At 52.1% G+C, this 23,839-nt stretch overlaps 11 protein-coding genes across 11 annotated transcripts; 5 read left to right on the top strand and 6 right to left on the bottom strand.

Annotated features, from left to right (window-relative positions):
• Positions 1-610: 610 nt before the first annotated feature.
• J7T55_013180 (uncharacterized protein) lies at positions 611-3,063 on the top strand (the record flags this gene model as incomplete). Its single annotated transcript, XM_053141844.1, has 8 exons — positions 611-794; positions 867-1,001; positions 1,062-1,633; positions 1,692-1,745; positions 1,848-1,965; positions 2,071-2,154; positions 2,342-2,491; positions 2,576-3,063. 8 exons carry the CDS (start codon positions 611-613, stop codon positions 3,061-3,063), a joined length of 1,785 nt encoding a protein of 594 aa, XP_052995525.1.
• Positions 3,064-3,145: 82 nt separating this feature from the next.
• J7T55_013179 (sarcosine oxidase) lies at positions 3,146-4,550 on the bottom strand (the record flags this gene model as incomplete). Its single annotated transcript, XM_053141843.1, has 2 exons — positions 3,146-4,240; positions 4,341-4,550. The coding sequence occupies 2 exons, from the start codon at positions 4,548-4,550 to the stop codon at positions 3,146-3,148; spliced, it is 1,305 nt and encodes a 434-aa protein (XP_052995524.1).
• Positions 4,551-5,204: 654 nt separating this feature from the next.
• On the top strand, positions 5,205-6,216 carry J7T55_013178 (uncharacterized protein; the record flags this gene model as incomplete). Its single annotated transcript, XM_053141842.1, has 2 exons — positions 5,205-5,341; positions 5,421-6,216. 2 exons carry the CDS (start codon positions 5,205-5,207, stop codon positions 6,214-6,216), a joined length of 933 nt encoding a protein of 310 aa, XP_052995523.1.
• Positions 6,217-7,025: 809 nt separating this feature from the next.
• Positions 7,026-8,888, bottom strand: J7T55_013177 (uncharacterized protein; the record flags this gene model as incomplete). The annotated part of the gene is made up of 3 exons (XM_053141840.1): positions 7,026-7,198; positions 7,276-8,698; positions 8,760-8,888. The coding sequence occupies 3 exons, from the start codon at positions 8,886-8,888 to the stop codon at positions 7,026-7,028; spliced, it is 1,725 nt and encodes a 574-aa protein (XP_052995522.1).
• Positions 8,889-9,591: 703 nt separating this feature from the next.
• On the top strand, positions 9,592-10,563 carry J7T55_013176 (uncharacterized protein; the record flags this gene model as incomplete). Its single annotated transcript, XM_053141839.1, has 1 exon — positions 9,592-10,563. The coding sequence occupies one exon, from the start codon at positions 9,592-9,594 to the stop codon at positions 10,561-10,563; it is 972 nt and encodes a 323-aa protein (XP_052995521.1).
• A 157-nt stretch (positions 10,564-10,720) lies between these two features.
• J7T55_013175 (uncharacterized protein) lies at positions 10,721-11,685 on the bottom strand (the record flags this gene model as incomplete). Its single annotated transcript, XM_053141838.1, has 2 exons — positions 10,721-11,586; positions 11,658-11,685. The coding sequence occupies 2 exons, from the start codon at positions 11,683-11,685 to the stop codon at positions 10,721-10,723; spliced, it is 894 nt and encodes a 297-aa protein (XP_052995520.1).
• Positions 11,686-12,273: 588 nt separating this feature from the next.
• On the bottom strand, positions 12,274-13,743 carry J7T55_013174 (proline oxidase; the record flags this gene model as incomplete). Its single annotated transcript, XM_053141837.1, has 2 exons — positions 12,274-13,087; positions 13,208-13,743. 2 exons carry the CDS (start codon positions 13,741-13,743, stop codon positions 12,274-12,276), a joined length of 1,350 nt encoding a protein of 449 aa, XP_052995519.1.
• Positions 13,744-14,590: 847 nt separating this feature from the next.
• J7T55_013173 (uncharacterized protein) lies at positions 14,591-16,373 on the top strand (the record flags this gene model as incomplete). Its single annotated transcript, XM_053141836.1, has 2 exons — positions 14,591-15,123; positions 15,179-16,373. The coding sequence occupies 2 exons, from the start codon at positions 14,591-14,593 to the stop codon at positions 16,371-16,373; spliced, it is 1,728 nt and encodes a 575-aa protein (XP_052995518.1).
• Positions 16,374-16,704: 331 nt separating this feature from the next.
• On the bottom strand, positions 16,705-17,739 carry J7T55_013172 (GroES-like protein; the record flags this gene model as incomplete). Its single annotated transcript, XM_053141835.1, has 1 exon — positions 16,705-17,739. The coding sequence occupies one exon, from the start codon at positions 17,737-17,739 to the stop codon at positions 16,705-16,707; it is 1,035 nt and encodes a 344-aa protein (XP_052995517.1).
• Positions 17,740-17,814: 75 nt separating this feature from the next.
• On the top strand, positions 17,815-20,099 carry J7T55_013171 (uncharacterized protein; the record flags this gene model as incomplete). The annotated part of the gene is made up of 9 exons (XM_053141834.1): positions 17,815-17,825; positions 17,974-18,006; positions 18,283-18,366; positions 18,448-18,465; positions 18,537-18,577; positions 18,640-19,061; positions 19,129-19,272; positions 19,416-19,952; positions 20,013-20,099. The coding sequence occupies 9 exons, from the start codon at positions 17,815-17,817 to the stop codon at positions 20,097-20,099; spliced, it is 1,377 nt and encodes a 458-aa protein (XP_052995516.1).
• Positions 20,100-22,236: 2,137 nt separating this feature from the next.
• On the bottom strand, positions 22,237-23,589 carry J7T55_013170 (uncharacterized protein; the record flags this gene model as incomplete). The annotated part of the gene is made up of 6 exons (XM_053141833.1): positions 22,237-22,326; positions 22,387-22,841; positions 22,913-23,193; positions 23,255-23,427; positions 23,478-23,503; positions 23,556-23,589. The coding sequence occupies 6 exons, from the start codon at positions 23,587-23,589 to the stop codon at positions 22,237-22,239; spliced, it is 1,059 nt and encodes a 352-aa protein (XP_052995515.1).
• Positions 23,590-23,839: the final 250 nt, after the last annotated feature.

Below are 23,839 nucleotides of genomic sequence, written 5' to 3'. Positions count from 1 at the left end.
AGATACGCCTGATAGGGGCTTCTAAGAATAACACCGCCTATCTACGGACGTACACAGCAGCCTACTCCCCTATCTCCAGCCCCCTCCACAGATAACAGCCGCCTTGGTAGACGACCTAAAACCAATGCGGAGAGCATAGCACCTCGTCGACAGATATGGCCGGCAATCCCGTCCGTTGTCCATCCAGCAGACTGATTCCAAAGCCAATTCGACCTCGCGGATCCGAGAAGACTCACGATAGGCCAGCTCTCGAGTGAATTGTTGTTGTTGTTGATGTTGGCCGTGTTGTCATGGAGACAGCCACTGCTGCGAAAAGGGCTGCCAAACGATCATCCAACGCGTGAGTCCCTCCCTCCCTCCCGGCCTGTCTTATTCCCCCCATAATTGCTATACAGAACGGCTTTTTCACCTAACACGATATCTGTCATAATATAGATGCTCTCGCTGCCGCAAGCAAAAGATAAAATGCTCGGGGCTACAGCCCTGCGAAGGCTGCAGGAAACGCAAGGTTGCGTGTAATTTCGATGACAGCGACACCAAAGTCGTCGTATCTAGAGCGTATATACGCCCCCTCCAGAATGCCAGTCTCTTGCAACCTTGGGCGTGCTGAATGAGGTCTTCCAGGTACCTCCTGGACCTACAACGGAGGAGTGGCCGCCTTGAGCACCACCCACCCTCGCCGCCCCCAGCCGAAGGCAGTGTGCCCCTCGGTACTTCCGCCTATCCCGCGGCCGAGGGCAGCGTGTCGGCTCTGTCTGTCTCAGCTCAAGGGGATGATGCTGTCTTTGAAGATGGTTTGTTGACCAAGACACGTTCAGCGAGTGATCCGATCCAGAGACTAACTTGTTCCACTGCCGGCTATGTAGGTGATTCCCAGGCCAACCTGAATGAAGTCGGCCAGGTGACCTCCTCCGAGGACCAAGGGCCGAATCAGACAAGCATCACAAACCCACTTGCTGCCTCACCGTCTACGTTTATGTCCGCAACGGATGGAAGGACATGTCTGTTTCTGCTCTATCAAGTCGTCTTCCTGTCCTGCCATGCTGACGTTCCCGCAATAGTTTACCTTGGCACAACGTCAAATTGGTCCTTCTCCGGCAAACTACTCCAGATGGCGTACGAGTATCTACACCAAGCTCCCCTGCCACCCAGTATGCTGCTTTTCGATGGTAGTGCCTACGACCTGGGATGGAAAAGTGATGGTCAGCTTGGCTCGAGTTTAGAGTCGGTGGACAAGGACACACCGCCCCTAGCCTTGCCGAGTCTCGACTACTCCGAATATCTCATCAACGCAGTCAAATTCCACTGTGGTCAGATATTTCACCTGTTTGACGATGACGATTTCCATCGGCGCCTCCAGCAATTCTATGCCGAACCCAACCGCCGTGTCGCGCGCGAAAAGGCGGGTCTGTGGTACATTCATTTCCTACTCGTCCTGGCTTTCGGGAAAATATTCGTCATGAAAAAGCCCCTTGGGAAAAGACCATGTGGTGCAGACTTCTTTCTCAAAGCCATGCAGATCCTCCCGCCTCCACACATGCTCTGCCAGGATCCAGTTGTCGCGACCGAAATGTTGTGCTGCGTAGCGCTTTATCTTCAGTCTGTTGACCATCGCAATGCCGCACATCTTTTTGTACGTCTCTGCTCGCAAGTCTTTCAGCTACCCATCTCAAAGCTGACAAGTATCTCAGATTGGCCAAGCCATGCGTACCGCTCTTGCCTATGGGATGCATACGGATATGCCGGTAGCTCACCTTGGAGAAGCTCACGTACAAAGGTGTCGCAAAATCTGGTGGACTGTGTATATTTTAGATCGGCAAATGACCAGTTTGATGGGACTGCCCCAGTCCATCCAAGACGGTGATGTCCACTGCTGCCTACCAGCATTTCAAGGCTCTGCCCAACGGACAGCCTCTCTTGACCTGCACATTAAGCTGGCCCGTTTGATTGCCGAAGTCAACAACAGTAAGCCTTCCCGTTCTAGTACACGACATTCTGTTTTGTTCCTCACTGTATTTACCTGCGTAATTGATTGACTGGTTGACTAACTGACGGGACTCCCTGCTCCAGCTGTGTATGGCGTGAATGGCAGGCCAAATAAGAATTTCCTAATCAGCACCAAGGCGGCACTGGAAAATACAGCAGTCTTGGCGAGTGAGCTCACACAGGCTCTACCGTTAAGGCTAGATCAGTCTGGCGACGGAGTATCGAGGATGTCGGCATCGCTTCATCTTCTTTATCACCAGGTAGGAGATATGCTCAGGCCTTATCGCCCGTATAATATCACTGACCAACACACCTGCGCCCATGTAGTGTATTGTACTGGCAACGCGACCCCTAGCCTTTTGTTGCCTGAAAATAAGGCTTGAGTCGCCGATGGGCTCAAAGCCTTCCATACCAGACCGCTTCAGCACCGTGCTGCAAGTTTGTATGGAGGCCGCTCAACAGATCATTATAATCCTAGAGAGCCTGCAGGCACAGGGTCTTCTCGGTAAGTGAAGCGTCACGTTGACCCCCCAAATTGCGTCTGGAAACCAATGTACTCATTAAGCCGCAGAAACATTTCTCTCACTAGACCTTGACCCCCTATACGTCTCGTCTACAGTTTTACTCGTCGGGGCAGCTGTCGACAAGAGCCTCCTTGTAGACCGCGACCCATGGGTGCGGAGATGCCTGGCATTGCTGGAGGACATCGAATCAAGCGGCAACCTGATTTCCAGCTGGCGTAAGTCAGAGATCCAACAGCTGGACAAGATGTTGGCAGCAATCTCGGATGACACAAGCATCAAGCCCGCGCGTTCTTCGGTTGGTTCCGCTCCCGCCGGGAATGTTGGGGGTCCCTCATTTCATGGCAGCATATTCCATCCAGAGGCAGCCAGTAATACTCTTAACAATCCGGGTCTGTATCCTATGCCTCAACCGGGTCCACTCGATGTGCCTACTACCACTATCGGAGGCGGTGATGACCTATGGGCGGATCACATACTGGCCATTGCTAGTTCTATCCAGGACGAGGATGCGGAATGGATAGATCGCGCTATAGTGGACAATAGTATCTGGTAGGATCTAGACATTCACGCACTATCCACAGCGGTGCCTCCCCAGTTACGAAGTCCCCAGGTATGTTACAAGGAGATCTGTGCCATCACAGCCTACTCTCTTTGCCTGCCCTCTTGATGTCCGCATACTCGGTTGTCGTCCCCACCCGCCAGCTCACAGCGCTTCCCCAGTCCTGCCCGGCCTTAGGCGTCTCCTTCCACCGCCATCGAGCATTGGTCTGACCGCCAGGCGACGCCAGAAGCTCTGTAATCCACTTGCCGACTATGGGGAACATCTTGAAGCCATGGCCCGAGTCGCCAGAGAGCAGGACAACGGAGCGCGACGAGCCGGGCACGTAGTCGACGACAAAGTCCGAGTCCGCGGTGTCGGCGAACCAGCACAGTGATGTCTGGACAAACGGCCGATCGGCCAGCGCAGGCAGGGTCTGGCGCAGCAGCTCGCGCAGCTTGACAACGTCCCCGGCGGGCAGGAAGCCCAAGCTGGCTTCGCGCGCCGCTGGCGGTAGCGACACGCCGGTGGCGCGGTCAGTGTTGACGATGCCGGCGCCCATGGGGCAGAGCTTGAGCAGGTTGGTGGCAGGATCCGGCTCGAAGAAGAAGCCCAGGTCGCGCGCGTAGACGACGGGGATGCCGCGCAGGGCCGCCGACTCCTCGGGCGTCAGCTGGATGTGCGCGACGGCCCACGACTTGGCGTGCACGAAGCCCCCCGCGCCCGGCACCAGCCTAGACGCCACAGCGCCGGCGGCCACGATCACCAGCGCGGCGGCGTGCACCCGGCCGTCCCTGGTCCGCACGCCGGTGGCACGTCCCTGCCCGTCGTACAAGATCTCCTGCGCCGCGCCCGTGGTGCGCCCCAGCACGAAGCGTACGCCCTTCGCCTGCGTGGCCCGGTGCACCGCCCGTAGTGCGTCCGCCGAGTGCGTGTAACCGTCGTACCGGTTCAGATAGCCCTTCCACCCGGGCAGCGGCCCCACGAGCTGCCATGCCTGGTCCTGAATGTCGGCCTGCGAGTCGAGAGGCACGACGAAACGGGAAAGTTTCGGGTGCCTCTCCGCGGCCGCGCGGAAACGGTTCAGCGTGTCGACTGCCCTCTTCTCCGCCTTGCCCGAGGCGCAATGCAGGAACCCGACTCTGTGGTAGTAGGGAGCAAAGAGAGGTGTTTTCCAGGCCGCTGCAGCTTCCTAGATGTCATGGTATCGTGAGCATAGATCAGGTCTGGTAGGAGTCCAAGGCAGATGGGTATTTTGGCTTGTGATGTGGAAGAGAAAGCAAGTCACTGACCATGGTGAGGTCAGTATACCACGGGTCCTCATACTCAGCTCGCATGATTTTGTTCAGATCATTGGCGGCCGAATATCTCGACGGCACCTCGTCATCCTGCTCGAGCACTGTGATGTTGGTGTAGCCATTCTGTGTGAGGTGGAGAGCGGTTGACAGGCCGAAGGCTCCGGCACCGACGATGAGTATGTGGTCCTCCTTCGAAATGCCCATGCTTGAATATTGATGTTTTCGAGCGTCTAAACTATATTCAGTCTTAATATATGGCAACGATTATGCAGGCTTCCTATTCAACTAGAAATTCAAATGCGGTATTGCCCTGGTGCTGGCCGTACAAGTAAAGGCTGGGAGAATGTGCAGTTCATGCCAAAAGCTGGACCTTGGTTTATCCAGAAGAAAAGCAGTACAGTGAGTGGTGTGACGACGCCCTCAGAAGCAGCATTTGTGCCGATTTGTTCTAGATAACAACTTCGTGCATGTCGTCTTCCGCTATCGCCAACACATGATCGCGGGCCGCTCTCCCGTGCCTGGGTTCCGGTGTCCGAGTCAGGACCCACCCACACTCCGGCCGACGGGGCTTGCATGTGGGCCATGCTGGTGTCTCGGAAGCCATTCCGAGATGCGATAAACCGAGCGGCCAACGTCGGCCCATCACAACACAAGCAGAGTAAATGTCCGCATTATGTCTAGTGCAGAGAAGCAGAGGACCCCGTTGGAGACTGAGCACAAATATTGAGCATGTGATGTTAGTCTTTTCCCCTTTGGTAGTGAGCAGCGCTGGCCGTGGACGGTCTTATTCGTCTCAGTCCTCTGCGGCTAGCATAAAGAAGCCGCTGCTGATCGTGAGCAGCTTCGTCCTCCAGTAACATGGAAAAAGAGTCGAGGAACATCAGCCCCTCAAACGGCCATGAAGACATCTGCTTTCAGCGTCATATGGTGGCGGATACTATAGCCGCAATAACATCAGCCGCTATTATTGCCCCCATCATTACAGCTACAGACAGGTGAGCCTAAAATTCCCGTACGTCGGTCCAGTACCAAGGCCTGGAATTCGAACAAGACATAGGCTGACCGGCTTTATAGGTCTGTGGTTGAGAGTGTGTCAACATCAAGCCCGTTGCTTAAAACGCTGGCAAAGCATCTCCTCTGCCCGTTCATCAATCCACGCCGCTTCTTCGCGACTAAGCCCGTCTTTGTAGTGTGGACTCTGTACGCAGCAACTTATTTCACGGCCAACGTGACAGAGACGGTGTCTGAAAAGTATTTCGCAATCGAGAAGGCGCTGACCGGGACTATCGTCTCCTCGGCCGTGTTCATAGTCAACACACCCCTCGGCGTCTGGAAGGACGTCCGCTTCTCGCAGTTCTTTAGCACGCTCCAGGAGCCCGCGGCGCAGACAACGACGACCAAAACATCACGCGTCGCAGCATCAGCGCAAACAGGAGCCGGGAGCCCCAAAGCTGCCTCGCCCCAGATCGGTGGAGCTCGGAAGGTGCCCCTCTCGGCGACGGGGGCTTTCCTCCTGCGCGATATTATTACTGTCTTTGGCTCCTTTGCCCTCGCGCCCCAGGTGTCGGCTATCATCCCCGACGCCCTGGCCCGCACCGAGAAAGCCAAGGCGTCGGCCGCCCAGTTGATCGTCCCTGCCCTGACGCAGGTCGTGGCCACACCTGTGCACCTCCTCGCCTTGGACATATACAACCGGCCGGGGCGCCTCGGGTTCGCGGGTCGAGCCGCGAAGACGCGGGAGAAATTGGCTTCGACCACGGTCATGCGTGCTTTCCGACTGGTCCCGGCATTTGGATTCGGAGTCATCTTCAACAATCATTTGCGTTCCTCTCTGAAAGCCGGCGGTGCTTGGGATGAGCAAGCACCATGACGGGCGGGCGCAATTAACAGCTGAATGACTTTCTCAGGGAATGTCAATCATAGCTGGGGATAAGCTGGGTTTTCAGAGCCATGGTGCTTCGTGATACCATTAGTAGGCGTAAGACTAGTTTGGTCCCATACACTCATATGTGGTCTCCCCTCCGAAATGTTCGTAAAAGCATGATGGAGCACAGGTGGTGAGTCTTTTAAATTTCGGGCTTGGCAAGGTTCATAGATTATAGACCGTCCAAGATGGCTACAGCGCCAAATATGGTGACAGAAGAATGATGATTCAGATTCTGCCGCTGACAATAGATTCATCGGTGCATAAGGCCAGGCCGTCACTCATTTGCCATCTACTTTGATGATTCTACTCACTTCACTGCTTCAGTGAGGGGCTCAATGGATAGATAGTATCGCTTACCGCATCCTCAAGATGAGCTTCACAGGGGTCCATGCAATTAGCTCGAAAATTTACTACACGAATAGGCAAGTACAGCCCGAGGGGCTAGGGATGCTGGATAGGTACGGAATTTCTACACACAGACTCATAGCGAATGGCAAATTCACTTCTAGTCACATAGGCATTTATGTCAATTTGACCACACTAAAAGCTTTCAGAAGGACCGTCTAAAAGTTATTCGGACTCAAGAGCCAATAGGCTTAAGCAGGCTTAATGCCCCGTCATGGTTCATTGACCAAATCTACCTGTCTTCGCCGCTGGCTTACACATACTCGCCGTTTTCAAAGGACATGCGCTTATGTTCATTTCATGAGATTGATTAATGGTACAGAATCATGTATCAACCAAGCACATATCTACTCGTTGCTGGGGTACTTGAAACCTGTCTGCCCAAAGAACTCCTCCTTGATCAGACGGGGGCTGGTGAAACGCAACAACACATTTGAGCTGCCTGCCTTGTCGTTGGTCCCACTTGCCCTGCTGCCACCGAAAGACTGCTGGCCGATGAGAGCTGCAGTGGTCTTGCAGTCTGGGAGAGATTCATTGTTAGCAATCAAATCGGGCGTTTTACAAGGGGGAAGAATTATGTTGAAGAACTGGACTTACTGAGATACAGGTTACCGGCCGAGTACCGCAGGGTATCCTCCGCCTCTCTCAGGGCGGCACGGTCATTGGCAAACACGGCACCAGTCAGAGCAAAGCCACCGCCACTCTTGTCGACTTGCTCCAGGACGGAGCTCCACTGGTTGTCTGGGTAGGTGTGGATGGCCAGCACAGGGCCAAAAATCTCCTCGTCAAACAGCCGATGTGTTGGCGAGTCTGCGAGGTAGACGGTGGGCTCGACGTAGTAGCCCACCGAGTCATCATACTTGCCACCGGCCAGGAGCTTGAGTGAAGGGTCCTTGTTGCTGGCGTCGATGATGGACTTGATCTTATCGAACGACCGACGATGAATGACAGGGCCCATGAAGGCTGATAGGTCCTTGTCTGGGCTGCCGATAGTAATCTCGGCGATCTTGGACTGGAGACCACTGAGGAACTCTTTGGATCTTGACTCAGGAAGATAGAGACGAGAGGTTGCTGAGCACTTCTGGCCCTGGTATTCAAAGGAACCACGGATTGTGTGGTTGACGGCGCTGGTGATGTCGGCTGAGGGGTGGATGAGAGTAAAGTTTTTGCCGCTGGTCTCACCGACAACCCGGGGGAAGTCCCGATACTGCCTCTTGCCAATGCCCTCGCCGATCTTGGCGTAAATGGAACGGAAGACGTCAGAGGAGCCGACGAAGTTCAACCCAGCAAACTCCCGATGAGATAGAACAGTCGATGTGATTTCCTCAGCATCGCCGGGGACAAATTGGATCACATCTGGAGGCAGACCGGCCTCCAAGAGGATCTTATAGACAATTGTGCTGGCGTAAATATTGGACGCTGAAGGCTTCCAGAGCACAACATTGCCCATCAACGCAGGCCCAGAAATCAGGTTGCCACCGATGGCCGTGAAGTTGAAGGGCGAGATGGCATAGACGAACCCCTCAAGTGGCCGGTAATCTAACCGGGTCCACATGCCGTCGCTCCCACGGTCATGCTGCCTCTCGAGCAGCTCAGCAGCATAGTTACAGTTGAGCCGAAAGAAGTCAGCCAGCTCAGCAGCGGCGTCGACCTCACCCTGCCAGATGTTCTTGCCCTGGCCGAGCATAGTCGCCGCGATGAGCTCATACCGGTACTTTTTGGAAACGAGCTCGGCGGCTTTCAGAAAGATGGCGGCACGATCGACGAAGGGCGTCTGCTCCCACGACTTCTTGGCCTTCAACGCTGACTCAATAGCGTTGGAGACCTGCCCCTTGGTCGCCAAGGGGAAGTTGGTGAATGTGGTGGCATGCTCGCTAGGGAGGGGCTGATCTTCTGATGCAGACTCTGCCTGGACCTTGCCATTGATGAAGATTTCGCTTTTCAGCGGGATTTGAGACTTGAGCTTTGCCAGCGTCTCCTCGAGCTGCTTACGCTCAGGTGAGCCTCTTCTGTACTCGGGCTAATCAACAGCATCAGCAATTCATTCCAACATTGTCGTGCCGGATGATTAAAGAACCTACATTTGGCTCATTTCGCGCAGCTGGCAGTCTGAACGGGACAGTTGTCTTCCCTCGGCTTGCAGCTGCACTCTGGAGGGCGTTGCGGACTGAGTGTCTCGCCAACCGGCTTGGTGCTGCTAGTCTGTTCATACTCTTCTGTGCGTGCCAAAACTCAAGTTGTCAATGTTATTACTACCTCGCCTGATCAGGAGGCTTGGGGAAGAATGTTAAAGTATGTAACGGATGTAAAGAGTTGGCCCGCAGAGCGAGTCGCATCCATCGGAAACTCGCCCTTGCTCAAGTATCATGTCCCGCTGTCGGAGACCGGGGCCGGCAGATTGAGACCTATGTGATACCATGAGAGAGGCGGTCTTGTGATAGTACCAAATTTTGAAAAACGGAGTGGCAGGTCCCCGGATCTAGGCCCGAGCCGTGTGCAGCCCCGTTATAATGAGTAGAATATGCAATTATCAAGTCGTCTGCACCGGCCCATTTACCGGCATGTCGTGTACGCCGTGGGGCTTCCGGTCATGCACTGACACGCATTAGCGCAAGGACGGCCCATCCGATGCTCAATGCACTATTTTCTTCTAGGTTTGAGATACTCGGAAAGATATCGGAGTGCTCAACTGCAGTGGTGATATAGGATGGCAGAATTACGGATGGTAACATTCTGAGTCGCGAATGCCGAGGAGGGAATGATTTAATTAGTTGAAATACTTGCGGAATGTCAAGTGATATGTTTCTGGGCACTACGAATTGATCGTTTTTCAAAGCAATTCAAAAATTCCAATCCGCCTATTTGTTGTATAATCTATTATCATCAAGGCAAAGGCCAGTGAAAGACGAAACCATGGTCGCCAGTGTTCCTCCGGGAGGCGTGTGGTGCCCGGCCGTCACCTTCTTTGACCCAGATACAGACGAGCTAGACCTGGAAGCACAGGCCAAATATTATGCCTATCTTTCCAAGACTGGGCTGGCCGGCCTGGTCATCCTCGGCACAAATGCTGAGGCCTTCCTCTTAACTCGTGAAGAGCGTAAAACGCTTATTGCTACTGCCCGCAAGGCAATTGGCCCCGATTTCCCGATCATGGCTGGCACTGGAGCACATTCGACCAAGCAGGTGCTTGAACACATCGACGATGCAGCACAGGCGGGTGCCGACTGCGTCCTGGTACTACCTCCCGGCTATTTTGGGAAGGCCACAACACAAGTAGTCATTGAGAAATTCTACGCCGACATATCCAAGGGCAGCAAATTGCCTGTTATCATTTATAACTTCCCGGGAGTTTGCAATGGCGTTGACCTTTCGTCAGAACTCATCACCAAGCTTGCCAAGAAACACAACAACATCGTCGGGGTCAAACTCACTTGTGGATCCGTGGCCAAGACCACCCGGCTCGCGGCTGCCCTCCCTAAATTCGCAACTTTTGGTGGTCAGTCCGACTTCATCATAGGCGGACTGAGCTCCGGCTCCGTCGGTTGCATCGCGGCCTTCGCGAACGTCTTTCCCAAGACGATCGCTAGGATCTACGACCTCTACCGTGAGGGCAAATACGACGAGGCATTGAGAATCCACCAGACGGCTGCGCTGGCGGAGCAACAGATCAAGGAGGGAATTGGCGCGACCAAGTATGCTGCCGCCATCCGCAGTGCTGCTTACGCCGGCATCAAGGATGCGGAGAGAAAATTGCGACCTAGGACACCGTATGTCCCACCAGGGGAGTCGACCAAGGATGCGGTTCGCAAAGGCACGGAGGCGTGTGCGCGGATCGAAGAAAGCTTACCTCTCCGTGATTCGAGACGCATTGGGAGTCGAATGTAAAATAGAGCCTCGTTTGATGGAGAATTATCATGACGCCAAGCCAATCTTCTTTAGGCAACAGGGCTATTCTTCGCGATATAAAGTTACCATTTAAGCATTCAGCGCAGTTGATATGAAGTGATTGTTTTGGTCCTGCGGCACCAGTTCCTATTCATTTCTAGTGCCTAGTATCATTCACATGGGGATCCTTGCCCATTAGTCGAGCAATAGTGACAGCTTCACGAAGACCCCGACCAATGTGACCTCGTACTCCGGCCTCCTCAAGCACCATAAGCCCACCTATTGTACATCCCTCGGGGGAGGTACCTTGATCTCTGAGGATACTTGGGTGGATCCCACTTTGCAAGAGAGTCGCTGTTCCAAGCATTGACTGCACAATAATGTCTGTAGCCTCTTTCCTCGGTACGCCTACAGCAACTGAGGAGTCTATCAACGCGTCGACAATGACGGCGAAGAACGCAGGCGTGGATCCTCCAACCGCGGTGAATGCATCCAGGAGCCTCGGAGGCAGTTGTACTGCCTTGCCTATGTGATTGAAGATCGAGTGCGTGACCTCAAGGAACTCTGGAGGCAGACTCGGATCGGGCGCCTCAATTGCAGTTATAGACTGGCCAACAGTGGCCGCGATGTTAGGTAATGTGCGTACAACGTGAGCCCTCTCTGGCCCGGTGGTAGCACCATCAGGGAGGGCCGCCTCAAGTTCCTGTGTGGTCCAGCCTGCGACGATGCTTATGAACAGTTTTCCCTTGAGAGAGATGCTCTCAAGGCGAGATTGCGTCAGAAGCTCGCGGACGTCGGCTGGATCGGCTCCCACCAGGACCACATCAGAGTCCTTGACCGCATTCGCATTATCATTTCTCAAGATTCTCAGACGGTCCTCGGCAACCCCAGCGAACTTGTCACGCAATCGTTTCGCGGATTGCTCACTGCGGACACAAGCAGTGAATCGGCTGATCTTGAGAGAAGATTTGTCCTTCTCAGAGGCCTCAAGTAGGCTTGTCAGGATAGCTGTTCCAAGGTTTCCTAGGTAGCACATGTATTAGCAACTCTCAGCGTCCGTGACCAGCCAAAGAGGGTTGCCACCAGCAACATACCACAACCCAATATGCACAGTGATGACATTTTCGAGTCGTAGGAGAGCAATATCCGGTTTGAGTGACGCAAGTGAGGAATTGTAAGAGAGGAAGTATGCGGAAAGACTGATCACGGCTGACCTAGAACACGTCCTTGCACGCTGCTGTCTGCACCTTGACGACTACTTTGCCGGCCTTGGCACTGCAAGACGTAAATCTCAGATAATCCCGGGCTTGGTGCTTGCAGAAACGTCACATGCAACCCTTTCCCCAGATGCAAATGACCAGAAAGGGGCGCTTCCGGTATCACTCTATTCTGGGGAGCCTTATCTCGACGGGAGATCCGCGTTTCATCGGCCCATCCGTGTGCCGCATCGGAAGCACAGCCGATGCTGTGCCCCACTTTTAGTTCATGATTCTCGGGTACGCAACCGGTCATGTCCAAGAGATAACGCATGGTCGGCGTTTGCTTAGAACATATCCTAGTGACATGGAAATGACGGCGCAGTGATCAAAGCTGCACATGAGATCTTGTTCATGCAGATGATACTTGTCTCCGCGACATATCGCATTCGCAGGGTGTTGAACTAGTTGTGAAAACCTGCGTTGGGTTTATGAGTGCTACAGAATGACTAGCTTAGATCGAAGATGAGGATCCAGATCTGAGTCTCCTCCATGCCTCAGACTTAAGTGCTGTGTACTCATCGGTCGTCCGTATCACCGCATCGCGGTTCTCAACCGCTCTCCGAAGCAGGTAGCCCAGGCACTCGCCCATGCTGCCCCAGGTAGAGCACTTGAAGACCTCTGGGCCTGTCTCGGGCCCAGACCTCTCTGCAAGCAGCGAGAAGCTCACCTCGTCTGACATTCCGTGTAGCTGGCCGAAGCCGACGGGCACGGTAGGCAAGCCCTTCTTTGTCCGTTCCTGGTGCAGTCTGTGAGCACCGAGGACACTCTCCCTATTGTGGCTGGCCAGAAAGAGGTTCACCGAGGGGAACGGCTTGCGGCCTTCGGCTCCAAAATCACCAATGTGCTGCTGGAGGGCTCCCCTGGCGATGCGGTTGTATGCATTGTCTGTTTCCTGCTTGGTGTCGTGAATCAAGGAACGGTCATCAGAGAGTATATAGGCGCCGCGGACCAGCTTGAGGCCGAGAGTGAAGCCGTCCTTACTGGCTGCCTCGAGGTGCTGTGCGAGCACGTCCGGCGTGCGCTTCAAGTATGCTTGATATGTGTTGTAGACGACGGCGGAACCGTCGCGGTTGAACTTGCGCATAGCCTCAAGTGTGGCTGCAGCGATGCCCTTCTGGAAGTGCTGAGACTCAGCATCAACAATGACTCTGATCGAACTTGTCTTGCTCTTAGCGCAGATCTCTTCCAGAGCATCGGTGAATTGTTCTGGCGCTGGCCGCCCCATGGCGAAGGCTTCAGTGACACTCGGGCCCGCCCCGCTCAATCTATAACATAAAGTCAGTCAAAGAGAATCCGATCCATGTGTGCGTAGATGAAATGGAGATAAGAGTATATCCAAGTGGTTAGATGTGTATTATGAATTTAGAATTACCAGTCCAACTTACTTCAGGGCGAGATAGTCTCCCTTCTCAACCAGCTTCATGGTTTCAAGCGTTCCATTCCGCCACTCTTCAATATGCTTGCAAAAGACAGGATGAGGCAGACGCGCATTATGAGGCTTTGAAACACCTTGTATGCCTACTTTGTCGGAACGATGGTCAAAGACTGTCTCGCGAGCATATGTAAGAATGACACCACTAAACCCGAGGTCCTTAAGACGGCGGACACATTGTTTGGTCTCCCATGGTGTCTCGCCAGCGCAAAACTGATTGTAGAATGTCTTCTTGAGTATTGCATGAAGTATAGGATTCTTTTCGGCGTTAAAGAGGTAGCCTCGTTCCGGTTGTGAGAGAAAAGATAAGATTTTGAGGCAAGGTATAAGCAGAACCCTCTTGGACGAGACTCCAGCGATGAGCAAGGATCTCAGCAGGTTACCATTGGACAAAGCCGCTAAAGGTGGGCGAGCAGAGACCGGAGGAGGCACAGCAACCAGGTTTGACACAGATCGTAAAGATCCAAAGACGCGGTTGATTTTTTTCATAGCAATGTCGGGGTCGAGATTGGAGGTGAATGCTCAGCTTCTACGCAAAGCAGATGGAATCACAGTGAAGGAGATGTCTCTCATAGTCTTGCGATTGTTGAGAACAACGCGGGGACGGCCAACACAGATTAATACTTGGTAGCGTGCGATACGCTTTCGTTTCGGGTGGGAGACGGCCGTGGTCATGCGTCTTGTGCTCCCACACCTCCGGTCGATGACGCCGATATCGTCAAGCAATCGGAGCAAGAAGCGATTGTAACTATCCTTTGAACAACTTCCGGCAGCACAAACACGTGCGTGAGCCCGTTCACGGCCCTGAATACATGCTCCTCGCTTGGTCGATATCGTACTTGGAATACTAGTCTAGGTTAGTTCCGTTGGTCCACGTTGCACCTATCCACTGTCTCAACTCCTCCTCGCCTCCTCTTGTTATCAGCGACACTGCAGCCCAATGGCGATAAGTTGATCATATGAGTAATGAACGGAGGTAAAGCCGATCACAGTCTATTCAGGTAGATATGAGAAGAATACCACAGCCGACGGGGACTTAGGCGTATCGCGGACCAGCCCGGTCTACCCCAGATTCATGGCAGGGGGTCTAGTGTAGATCAGGACGACAGCTGCGGCTTAGCCGATACACAACATCGGGCTCTGATCCGTCTCCGGATGCCTATAGATTGGCCGAGCCACGTAGCATTCTGTTCCTTATCTCTTTGTTTTTTTCCCTTTTTCGGTGTTTTTTTTGTTACGCATTCCTACTGTACCTGCAGGTTCCAAATTGACTTTCAGTTCAGTCTTCTGACCTCCACAGTCGAAAAGAGTCTGCAACTCTCGTTACACCGCGTCAATGTCTACCTCCAAGAACAGCACAGACATCGGAACGGATATGGATACCTACGAAAAAAACGACGACAAAGGGAAGAGCCTCGGTCCGACCCAGACTCACGGAAGTGTCCACGTGGGCGACATTGTCAATGCCGATCCAGACCAGCTCAAGCGCCATCTCGGAAACCGACAGATCCAACTGATTGCCATTGGTGGTTCCATCGGAACGGCTACCTTCGTCAGCATCTCCACAGGTCTCGCGGCCGGTGGGCCGGGCAGCCTCTTCCTTGCCTACACTTTCTATGCCTGTATCATGGGCCTCGTGAACAATTGCATGGCTGAAATGGCCTCCTTCCAGCCAGTCACGGGTGCTTTTATCCGCATGGCTGGAAAGTGGGTCGATGAATCTTTTGGATTCTTAGCCGGCTGGAACTTCTTCATCTATGAAGCGCTCCTGATCCCTTTCGAGATATCGGCATTGACCCTCGTCCTTTCGTTCTGGCGTGATGATATACCAGTGGCCGCCGTGGTTGCTGTCACCATCGTGCTCTATTTGTTAGTCTGTTCCACAACTCGAGGCCTCGCCCAAGGCTTTACTAATCGCACTTAGCTGTATAAATGTATTTGCTGTTGAATGGTATGGTGAATGCGAGTTCTGGCTTGCGACTGGCAAAATCCTTTTGCTTGCCATGGTCTTCTGTTTTACCTTTATCACTATGGTCGGTGGCAACCCAAAGCACGACGCATATGGCTTCAGATACTGGAAAGATCCTGGCGCATTTGCCGAGCATATCACGACCGGTGACTTAGGCCGCTTCCAAGGCTTCTTGGCTTCTTTGTGGAGCGCTGTATTCACAATCGTGGGACCCGAATATGTTGCTATGGTGGCTGGTGAAACCAAATTGCCTCGACGACACCTGAAGACGGCCTTCAAGACAGCGTACTTTCGGTTTGGTTTGTTCTTTATCGGGAGCGCCCTGTGTGTTGGCATCGTCATACCTTATAACGACAAAACCCTGGCGAATATTCTGAATGGTGCGGGCGAAGGTGCCGGAACTGCTGCGGCCTCGCCCTACGTTATCGCGATGAACAACCTTAGGATTGGCGTCCTGCCTCACATCACCAACGCCCTGCTGGTTACCAGTATCTTTTCGGCTGGCAATGCTTACACGTACTGTGGCGCACGTAGCCTCTACGGACTGGCCCTTGATGGACACGCCCCCAAATTCCTTCGCAAATGTACCAAGGCCGGAGCACCTGTCTATGCATTGGCCTGCACCATGATCTTCCCTTGCCTGGCCTTCCTCAACCTTTCTAGCAGTACATCTCAGGTGCTGAGCTGGTTTGTCAATCTCGTCACAGGTGCACAGGTGATTAACTACATAATCATTTGTACCACATACATCTTCTTTTACAGAGCCTGCCAGGCTCAAGGGCTCGATCGCAGGCAGCTTCCTTACTATGGGAAATTTCAGCCTTACTGTGGATGGATTGGTCTGGTCTTTATGACCACGATCGTGTGCGTATACGGCTACAGCGTGTTTCTACCCGGCCACTGGGATGTGAAGTCCTTCTTCACCTACTATACGATGGTCTTTATTGCACCTATCCTGTACTTTGGATGGAAGTTGACACACCGCACCAAGTTCATCAAGCCTGAGGAGGCGGACCTCGTCTGGGTTGCGCCAGCCATCGATGTCTACGAAGCCAGCTACGAGGAAGAGGTTGTGGGATTCTGGGTTGAGATTGCACGGATTTTTGGGCTCTACCGAAACAAAAAGACAAAGGGTGAAGTTTCTAGCTAGGCAAATTCTGGTGCGGCGATCGTCAGATACTTTGAGAGGTGTCCATAATGGCTGCTGAACCCCTTTCCATCGTTCCGGGCGATATATGGATATATACACATTGTTTGTCGAAGGACAAATTATGAGCTGCTTGAGAATATCACAGACCATGAAATCATTGAGTCATCTGATAGCATGAGTGCACGCCATCACCTGGACCGTACTGTGATGCATTTCCACATACACCTTTTTTTTTGAAGGGGGGGGGGGGGGGACCGCCAACTTGAATATGTATATAGACGTCGAAAATACTGGATATCAATAACTCAATTGAACGCCCAGGACCTCTACTTCACAAGGATACCACAACCTTCTGAGCCGACACGCCTTTCCGCAGAATATCAATGCCCACCTGAACGCTTTCCAAACCTCTGCCAGCAATCAGGGGTGGCGGTGCAGGAACAAAGGTGCCAACTTCCAAGGCACGAGGCAGAAAGTCCTCGTAAACACCCTTGCTCACAAAATTATTGTAGATTGATAGAGCGTAAACATGCTTGGTGCTAACTCCATCAGGGATCTGAAGGTGCGGCTTCACAGTCGCCACGAACTTGGACCCCGCCGAGACTTTGCTGACGACCTCCAACACAGCTGCTCCAGCGCCGTTCTCAGCGGGACCGATACAATCCAGAGTACCAGCGCTGTGTCTACCTTCGAAAGCCGCTATGAGGTCGGGTATGACGGTAGAGCTGTTGTAGTCAAAGGCTTGAGTCGCGCCCAGTCTTTTCATGAGCTCAAAATTCTTCGGGGACGCCGTGGTAATTACCTCATACCCGGCGGCGATGGCGAGCTGAATCGCATTACAGCCGACGCTTGTTGCACCGCCCCAGATGAGCAGTGTCTCCCCGTTTGGCTGCCGAGGAGGCTCGGTAGGCAGATTCAGGCTCATGAAGTCCTTCTGGAAGAGGCCAGCGGCGGCGGTCGAAAGGCACAGTGGGATGACTGCAGCTTCCTCGAACGGGATGTGACTTGGGATTGGGCTTGCCATGTTTGTTTGCAAGATGGTGTAGGACATAAAGCCATTGGCGGTGGCACGCTTCGTATACTGCCCAACTGCATTGCCGAGTACGCGATCGCCCTTCTTGAATCGTGTAACGTTGGGCCCAATAGCTACGACTTCCCCAGCGACATCGACACCAAGGACGCGCGGGTAAGTGGTTTCCATCCAACTTGGAGCATTGTACTGCACATTAACATCAATCGGGTTGACAGCAATGGCGTGATTCTTCACAAGCACCTGGTTGTCGTCGGGGTCTTCTAGTGGAGCCGGCTTGACCTCTAAAGGAACAACTTTCTTGCCGACGAGCCACGCAGCTCTATTGTCTTCCATGATGAAGCTGCGCTTCTTTGATGCAATGAATAAATGTATGAGAGAGGACCGTGTATCTGCGGTGCATCGATAGTGATGAAGTCGATGTAAGTCATGATCTGTATTTATATTTCATCGTTATGCACTCACCATTCGTAAGTATTTGGCCACCGCCATCCCAACGCGGCGCAGTCGCGCAAGACTAACCTGAAAACTTCTTGACGAAATTGATGACTGATCTGGCATTGCGGATAGCGAGCGACTTGCCAATGAAGCCACTCGGCTTCGGTATGTTTGACTGAATTTGAAGTGCTGAGATAGCGGTACCCGTGTGTACTGAATTAGACATCCGGGGCGGCGCAACGCTAACTCAAAATGTAGATGTTCCTGCAGGATGCAGAAGAGCTGATACTGTTCGAGTTAGCGTTGAGCGTCTCCCGATCGGATACGACGGGCCCACTCAGCAGTTCATCCGTAATCCCAGAGAAAACGCCGTAATAATCAGACGCTACGACTTTCTTCACAAACACTGAAGATACTGATTCATACTTCCCACGACTAAAGACGCCAAAACCTGCAACCCATTCAGCGCTCCCCGGTCACCGTCAAGAATGGTTTACTTCGGGCCTTCTCGGGCCTGTCTGACCTGTAAGCATAGGAGAAAGAAGGTTAGTCTTGCGCGCCTTGCATCGTTGTATGTGCTGCTGACACGACCATCCTTTCAAACAGTGCGATGAAACTCGACCAGTATGTGGTCGCGCGGCCCCGTAGTTCCCTCCAAAGTCCTAGAGATTTGTCAAGGCTGACCTCTGGATTAGTCCTGCACGAGATGCCTTGAAGCAAGACGTACCTGTAGTGGGTATGAAGACAGCACAGATATCAACTTTCAAGGTCATCAAAGTCGATCCGTCGTCGCAGTAGCTTCCGACCTAGTGCCGCGCAAGTGTACTCTACCCGTGCGGGAACCATTCCCGGGCACGGATAGCTTTCCAGCTGATGACTTGCCCAAGGAGGTCACCGACGAGCAAGAAACTATTTACTGTCTCCAATCATTCTTGTTTGAATTCTGCATCGCTCCATTGCACGATGAAACCCAGCCCGGGTTTCTCGCTGGTCTCCAAAACATGATTCTTTACCACGGCATACATTCAAATATTGCCAAAGCCTGCCAAGCCGTAGCTTTCGCGAGCGGTGGAATATGCCTGGGCCGGCCTGTCCTCACCAAAAAGGCTGAGACCCTTTATAACGACCTGTTGGGGGAGCTTGCAAATGCGGTTGCTGGTGTGGCTATTCCGGCTGAGGCTGAGCTTCTGGCGATAGCTATGCTTCTTGGTTTATATGAGGTGCGCAACTCTTCAGGCTCATCGTTGACAGTTCTTTCAAAGTTGTTCTGACCTCGTCCCCTCGTAGATTATCGTGGCGGTAGAAGGGAGGGAACATCATTCTGCACATGCACAAGGAATAGCTGCCATCTTGCGTATCGACAATTCTCCGATGAATCTTCTACGGCTTACAACGCATAATTATTCGTTCATAGCTAAGAAGCCAAGGAGTGTAAGATGACTTGTTCTCCTATAGTAGCCTGTCATTTACGAACGAGCGTTATGCACTCAACTCACACATAAGCGCAGGGCATATTTTCACTCCCTTCTGCAGACACACGAACATCATTCGGTTTGGATGCATTGTTAATACAGCTCGACACGCTGTTCTTAAACTCAAGCCTTGTTTTGGCATCTGATTCACCTGGCACCGTCGACTGGGACATAATTCTGCGACAGGCGCGCGCGCTAGACCAAAGCTTTGTTCTGTGGCAGAACACTCGCACGTCGGAATGCAAGCCTACTATGGTCGGTCAGATCAATGGGGTGTCGTCATACCCTCAACCAGGCTTCTGGCCTGGTAGAGTGGACTTCTACTGCGACCACTGCACAGCTAATGTATGGAATACCTATCGTGTGGCACGTCTCCTTCTCTTGGACCTCCTCGTGAGACTCACCCCGACCACCAATGGCACGAGGGACAACGAATGGGAAGATGAAATTCACCTTCTCTTGTCGGAGATTCTAGCATCGATACCTTACCACCTGGTTGAAAACATGCATCTATTTATTCAAGAAGCCGCACGAGGTGCGACCAGCATCGAGGCACGAGGTCGAGGCAGGTTAGTAGGTGGCCTGCTCCTTATGAAAGTTCTGCACATCACCTTGCAGCTTGAAAGTGTGGTGTCACAGGTACGTTGCTACTTGCAAGACTGTTTGCAATGGATCGCAGAGAATATGGGAATCGGACAGGCATCCGTTTATTCCAAGGTGACGGATGTACCGCCCCAACCATTCGGGAGCGACAAGATGATTTTGTGGGCGGGCTTCTTGATTTGAATCACGAGCACTCGGGTTTATTTTAGCTGCACAGCTTGAAAAGGTGTCCTTTGACCGGCCTCAGTCCATGATATTTGCATGACTGGACACTTTCTATCGCCTTCGGATTCTTTCAAGGTTCGAAAATACCTCCACGCAAATACAGCTCGCTTCTTTCGGGCACATGCAAAGCTCCTTAATCACTCTGTCATGCTTAGCCAACTTCATAAACATTGTGGATCTGAAACAAGGATCTACCGCCATTCATCATGGCCTATTTTCACGCGGGCTTTGTAACAAGCCTAATAGAGTCAAAGATAGCCAGACAGAACCGAAGTTGATACATTGTGTAGCCAAGTCATATTATGACTCTGTCTCTTGCCGGTTGTTTACATAGATGAAGGCTGGATCTACTTGGGATTATATAAGCTATAGCCTCCCCGGGTATTCGCTTAGCAGCCACAGTATTAACATAGAATAAACAGAGCTACAACTAGGAGATAAAACAAAGAACCAATCTTTTAAGGGCGACCAACTCTGAAAAGTCCTTTTACAGAGGAATCTCCTATGATAAATCACTCTCGATAGGATAATCATCTATGGGATGATCATCTATAAGATGACTATCTGCGGATTATAAGAGAACTGTTCAGAGAATAAGTACGTATAAAATGACATCCTATAAGATAATTGTCTATAGGATAACCATCTGTGGGATAACTACCTGCGGGATAATCGCTTGTGAAAAAAACCATCTATAGTCTGCGGGATAACCGTTTGTACGAGAACCGCCTGTGGGAGCATTCTTGTGGAAGATGTGGGAGAAGTCGCCGTTGGATATGCATAAATCATAGAGGGCTCACTAATAACGTATTTTAATTTTTGAGAGTGTGGCGGTGTTGTTATAATAGTGTGTGTGATTTGTATCCATATACATTCGATTTCTTACTCCCTCACTGCCATCTAAGGGAGCAGTGGCTGAGCGACACAATTCAATGCCTCTGAAGACCTGGAACAGCGGGAAAGCTGTTGTACAATCCAGGATATTGGTATATGCGGAATCGACAATGACCCAGCAATCCATTAAACAGTATTAGGTGCATTGTGGGGAACAATCAACAGTGTAAGACTATTAGTGGCTTCAGAAAGTTCGTCTCCTTAGCATATATTTCTTGACAAGCTAAGCATCACACCAAACTAGTGAAGCCTTGGAATGAGGCTATCTCGCTCGGCTCATTCCCAATCATCGTGTCGCACCTTGACGGGGTCCTCATGCTCACGCCGCGAGGATCCATGGCAAATATATCGAAGCTATTCGCTATTGCTTGCTCGATGGAAAGGCCACTGGTGGCAAATTTCAAAATCTACATTGACGCAGAGCACCTAGGCCACCTACGTGGATAAATAGATTGCTAATATACTGACGCTTTGGCTGATATATCAATAATAATTAATTGAACCTACTTGTTACTAGGCTAATTATGTACAATAAAGCCAGTGCTGGACTGAGGAAGGGATGAGTTGAGGAAGAATCAACCTCTTCTGCATTGCGAAAGTTGCGCTCAGCGGTGGGCACCCTTTGAGGCCATGGACACCGCTTCAATTACGCGTAAGATCAGGATCTGCTCAAGTCTGCTCAGTGCCTGCTCGGGAATTCTTCATCCAGATTGACCTTCACCGACGTCGCAGTGCGCTGCAAGAAACATCCACCTTTGGAGTCAAACAGAGAAATGAAAATTCGTTCCCTTGTACCGAAGTTGAGGGAGGAGCCTGGCGTTCTCTAGACACCTTCGTTCAGATCTTCCAACTTGCAGACATGCCGCTATTTTGGCGATTGAATGTAAGACCTATTTCGTGACCCAAGATCTCTCCTCCTCCAAGATAATCCCCCCAGGTCTTCTCTCAGGATTTGTGGAAGCGGCTCCACCTTCACTAATCTCGATTGGGAAGATAGAATGAGCGAATTCGGTATAATGAGTTGCCACTCTTATAGCGAGGAAACCCCCCCCCCCCTTTTTTTTTCTTTTTTTCATGATATCTATCTTGACTAAAATAGGTCGACTGTCGTTGAATAACAGTAAAGGCAAGGCCTTTTTCACCTCTACTTTGACATTTCAGACCGCACAAGGCCCAGTCAAACGCTCAATGCTTGATGCCTTCAAGCAGACTTGAATGGGTTATCGGTATCTTGATATTGGCACTCAAGCGGCGTGCCTCCACATTCGCCACTCCGAAGCATAAGCTCCAGCTGTACTTGCTGTTAGCCTTTGTTCGCCATTCATCCGCTGCATAGAAGGTCAAGTCTTACCAATTCCAAGTCAGCAAGTGCCTCCTCTGGCTGGAGGTCCTTACATGGAACTGCTGCGTATAAAGCTTCCGCCCAGGCACGCACGGTTGGTGGCACACCAGTCCTCTCATCCGCTACGAATACACGTGTCTCGCTGTCACCGATCGTGACAATCACTTTCGAGTCCCCAAAACTGACTGTGCCACGCTCACAGGCAATGGTCCACTCTGAACCCTTCAAAGTGGTACCGACAGAGTGTTGATATGTTCCACTAATGCCCGATGCCAAGCGCATTGTGGCATTGATGGTATCCACAGGTGGCAGGTGATCCTGTAACAGAGCGGTGAAGGCAGAGATTGAGCAAATCTCGTTGCCCTCATGGATGTTGAGCAGGCGCCTTAGTCCAGCTGTATAGTGGACGCCCCCATCGAGCAGGAACCCGCCCTGATGAGTGGGAGCCTTGCGCCAATCGGTCTCTGCGATGAAGTATGAGCTGGGACTCGACAGAATGACAACTCTATCCTCTCCGTAACGTGCTGTCACTAACCGTAGAATTTCCATCCTTTTTGGATGTTGTCGTAGACCTGAACGCGAAACCCAAGTGTTCTGCCCAGGGCGCGCGCCTGCTTCTGAGCAACCGCGACGCTTTCAATGAACCGCCAGTTTTCGGCCACGTGCCACGAGGCGGCCGTTTCTTGACTTTTCCTGTACCATTCAATCAACTCAAGCGCATCCCCGACATTCTCTGCCACAGGTTTCTCGGAGAGAACGTGCTTGCCAGCTCGCAAGGCACTTTGAATGTACTGCTTTTGATTTGCAATTGGCAGGCTATAACAACAATTAGGTCTATCGCACTCGAGGAGCTGGACATGGTAGTGGATTGGCATACGCTATGATAACTGCAGATATGTCTGTGCGCTTTAACATATCGTTGTAGCTGACGTCGCTGTCGTCTGCGTAGTAATCGACGCCGACGAGCTCAGGCGCAACACTTCTGGCAGAGGCTAGAGATCGCGAATACACAGCCTTGAGGGAGAGGTGCGGGGAGGCTTGAATTGCGGGCTATAATTTCTCAGTATCGATCGCTCAGCGCTCCAGGTCGCAGCACATACAAAATGTTCTTCCCTCGCCCAAATTCCTGCGCATGTGTCAGTGACCCTATCTGCAGATGAGGATGACGAATGCCTTACCTCCTCCCACTAGCCCGACACCAATTTGAGTCATATTTGATTTATTGAAAATACGTTAGCTTCTCCGGCCTTACCGAAGTATCGTATCGGACATAATTGCCACTATATGCTTAAGTCGTGACCGATATATATGAGAGCAAACCGTCTCAGAATTGCCTGCGCGGTTTTCTTAAAAAGGCTGGACCGGTCGGAATCCTCTCCCCGGAGCCTCCTTACTACTAGACATATGCACGGCTTGGAGTATCCAGCTTGGGTATTCCGACTGACTACCTACTAATGAGAGC

Source organism: Diaporthe amygdali, assembly GCF_026229845.1.
Source record: "Diaporthe amygdali strain CAA958 chromosome Unknown NODE_9_length_1275696_cov_64_842800, whole genome shotgun sequence".
NCBI classification, from domain to species: domain Eukaryota; kingdom Fungi; phylum Ascomycota; class Sordariomycetes; order Diaporthales; family Diaporthaceae; genus Diaporthe; species Diaporthe amygdali.
This window is presented reverse-complemented; position numbering and strand designations above follow the sequence as displayed.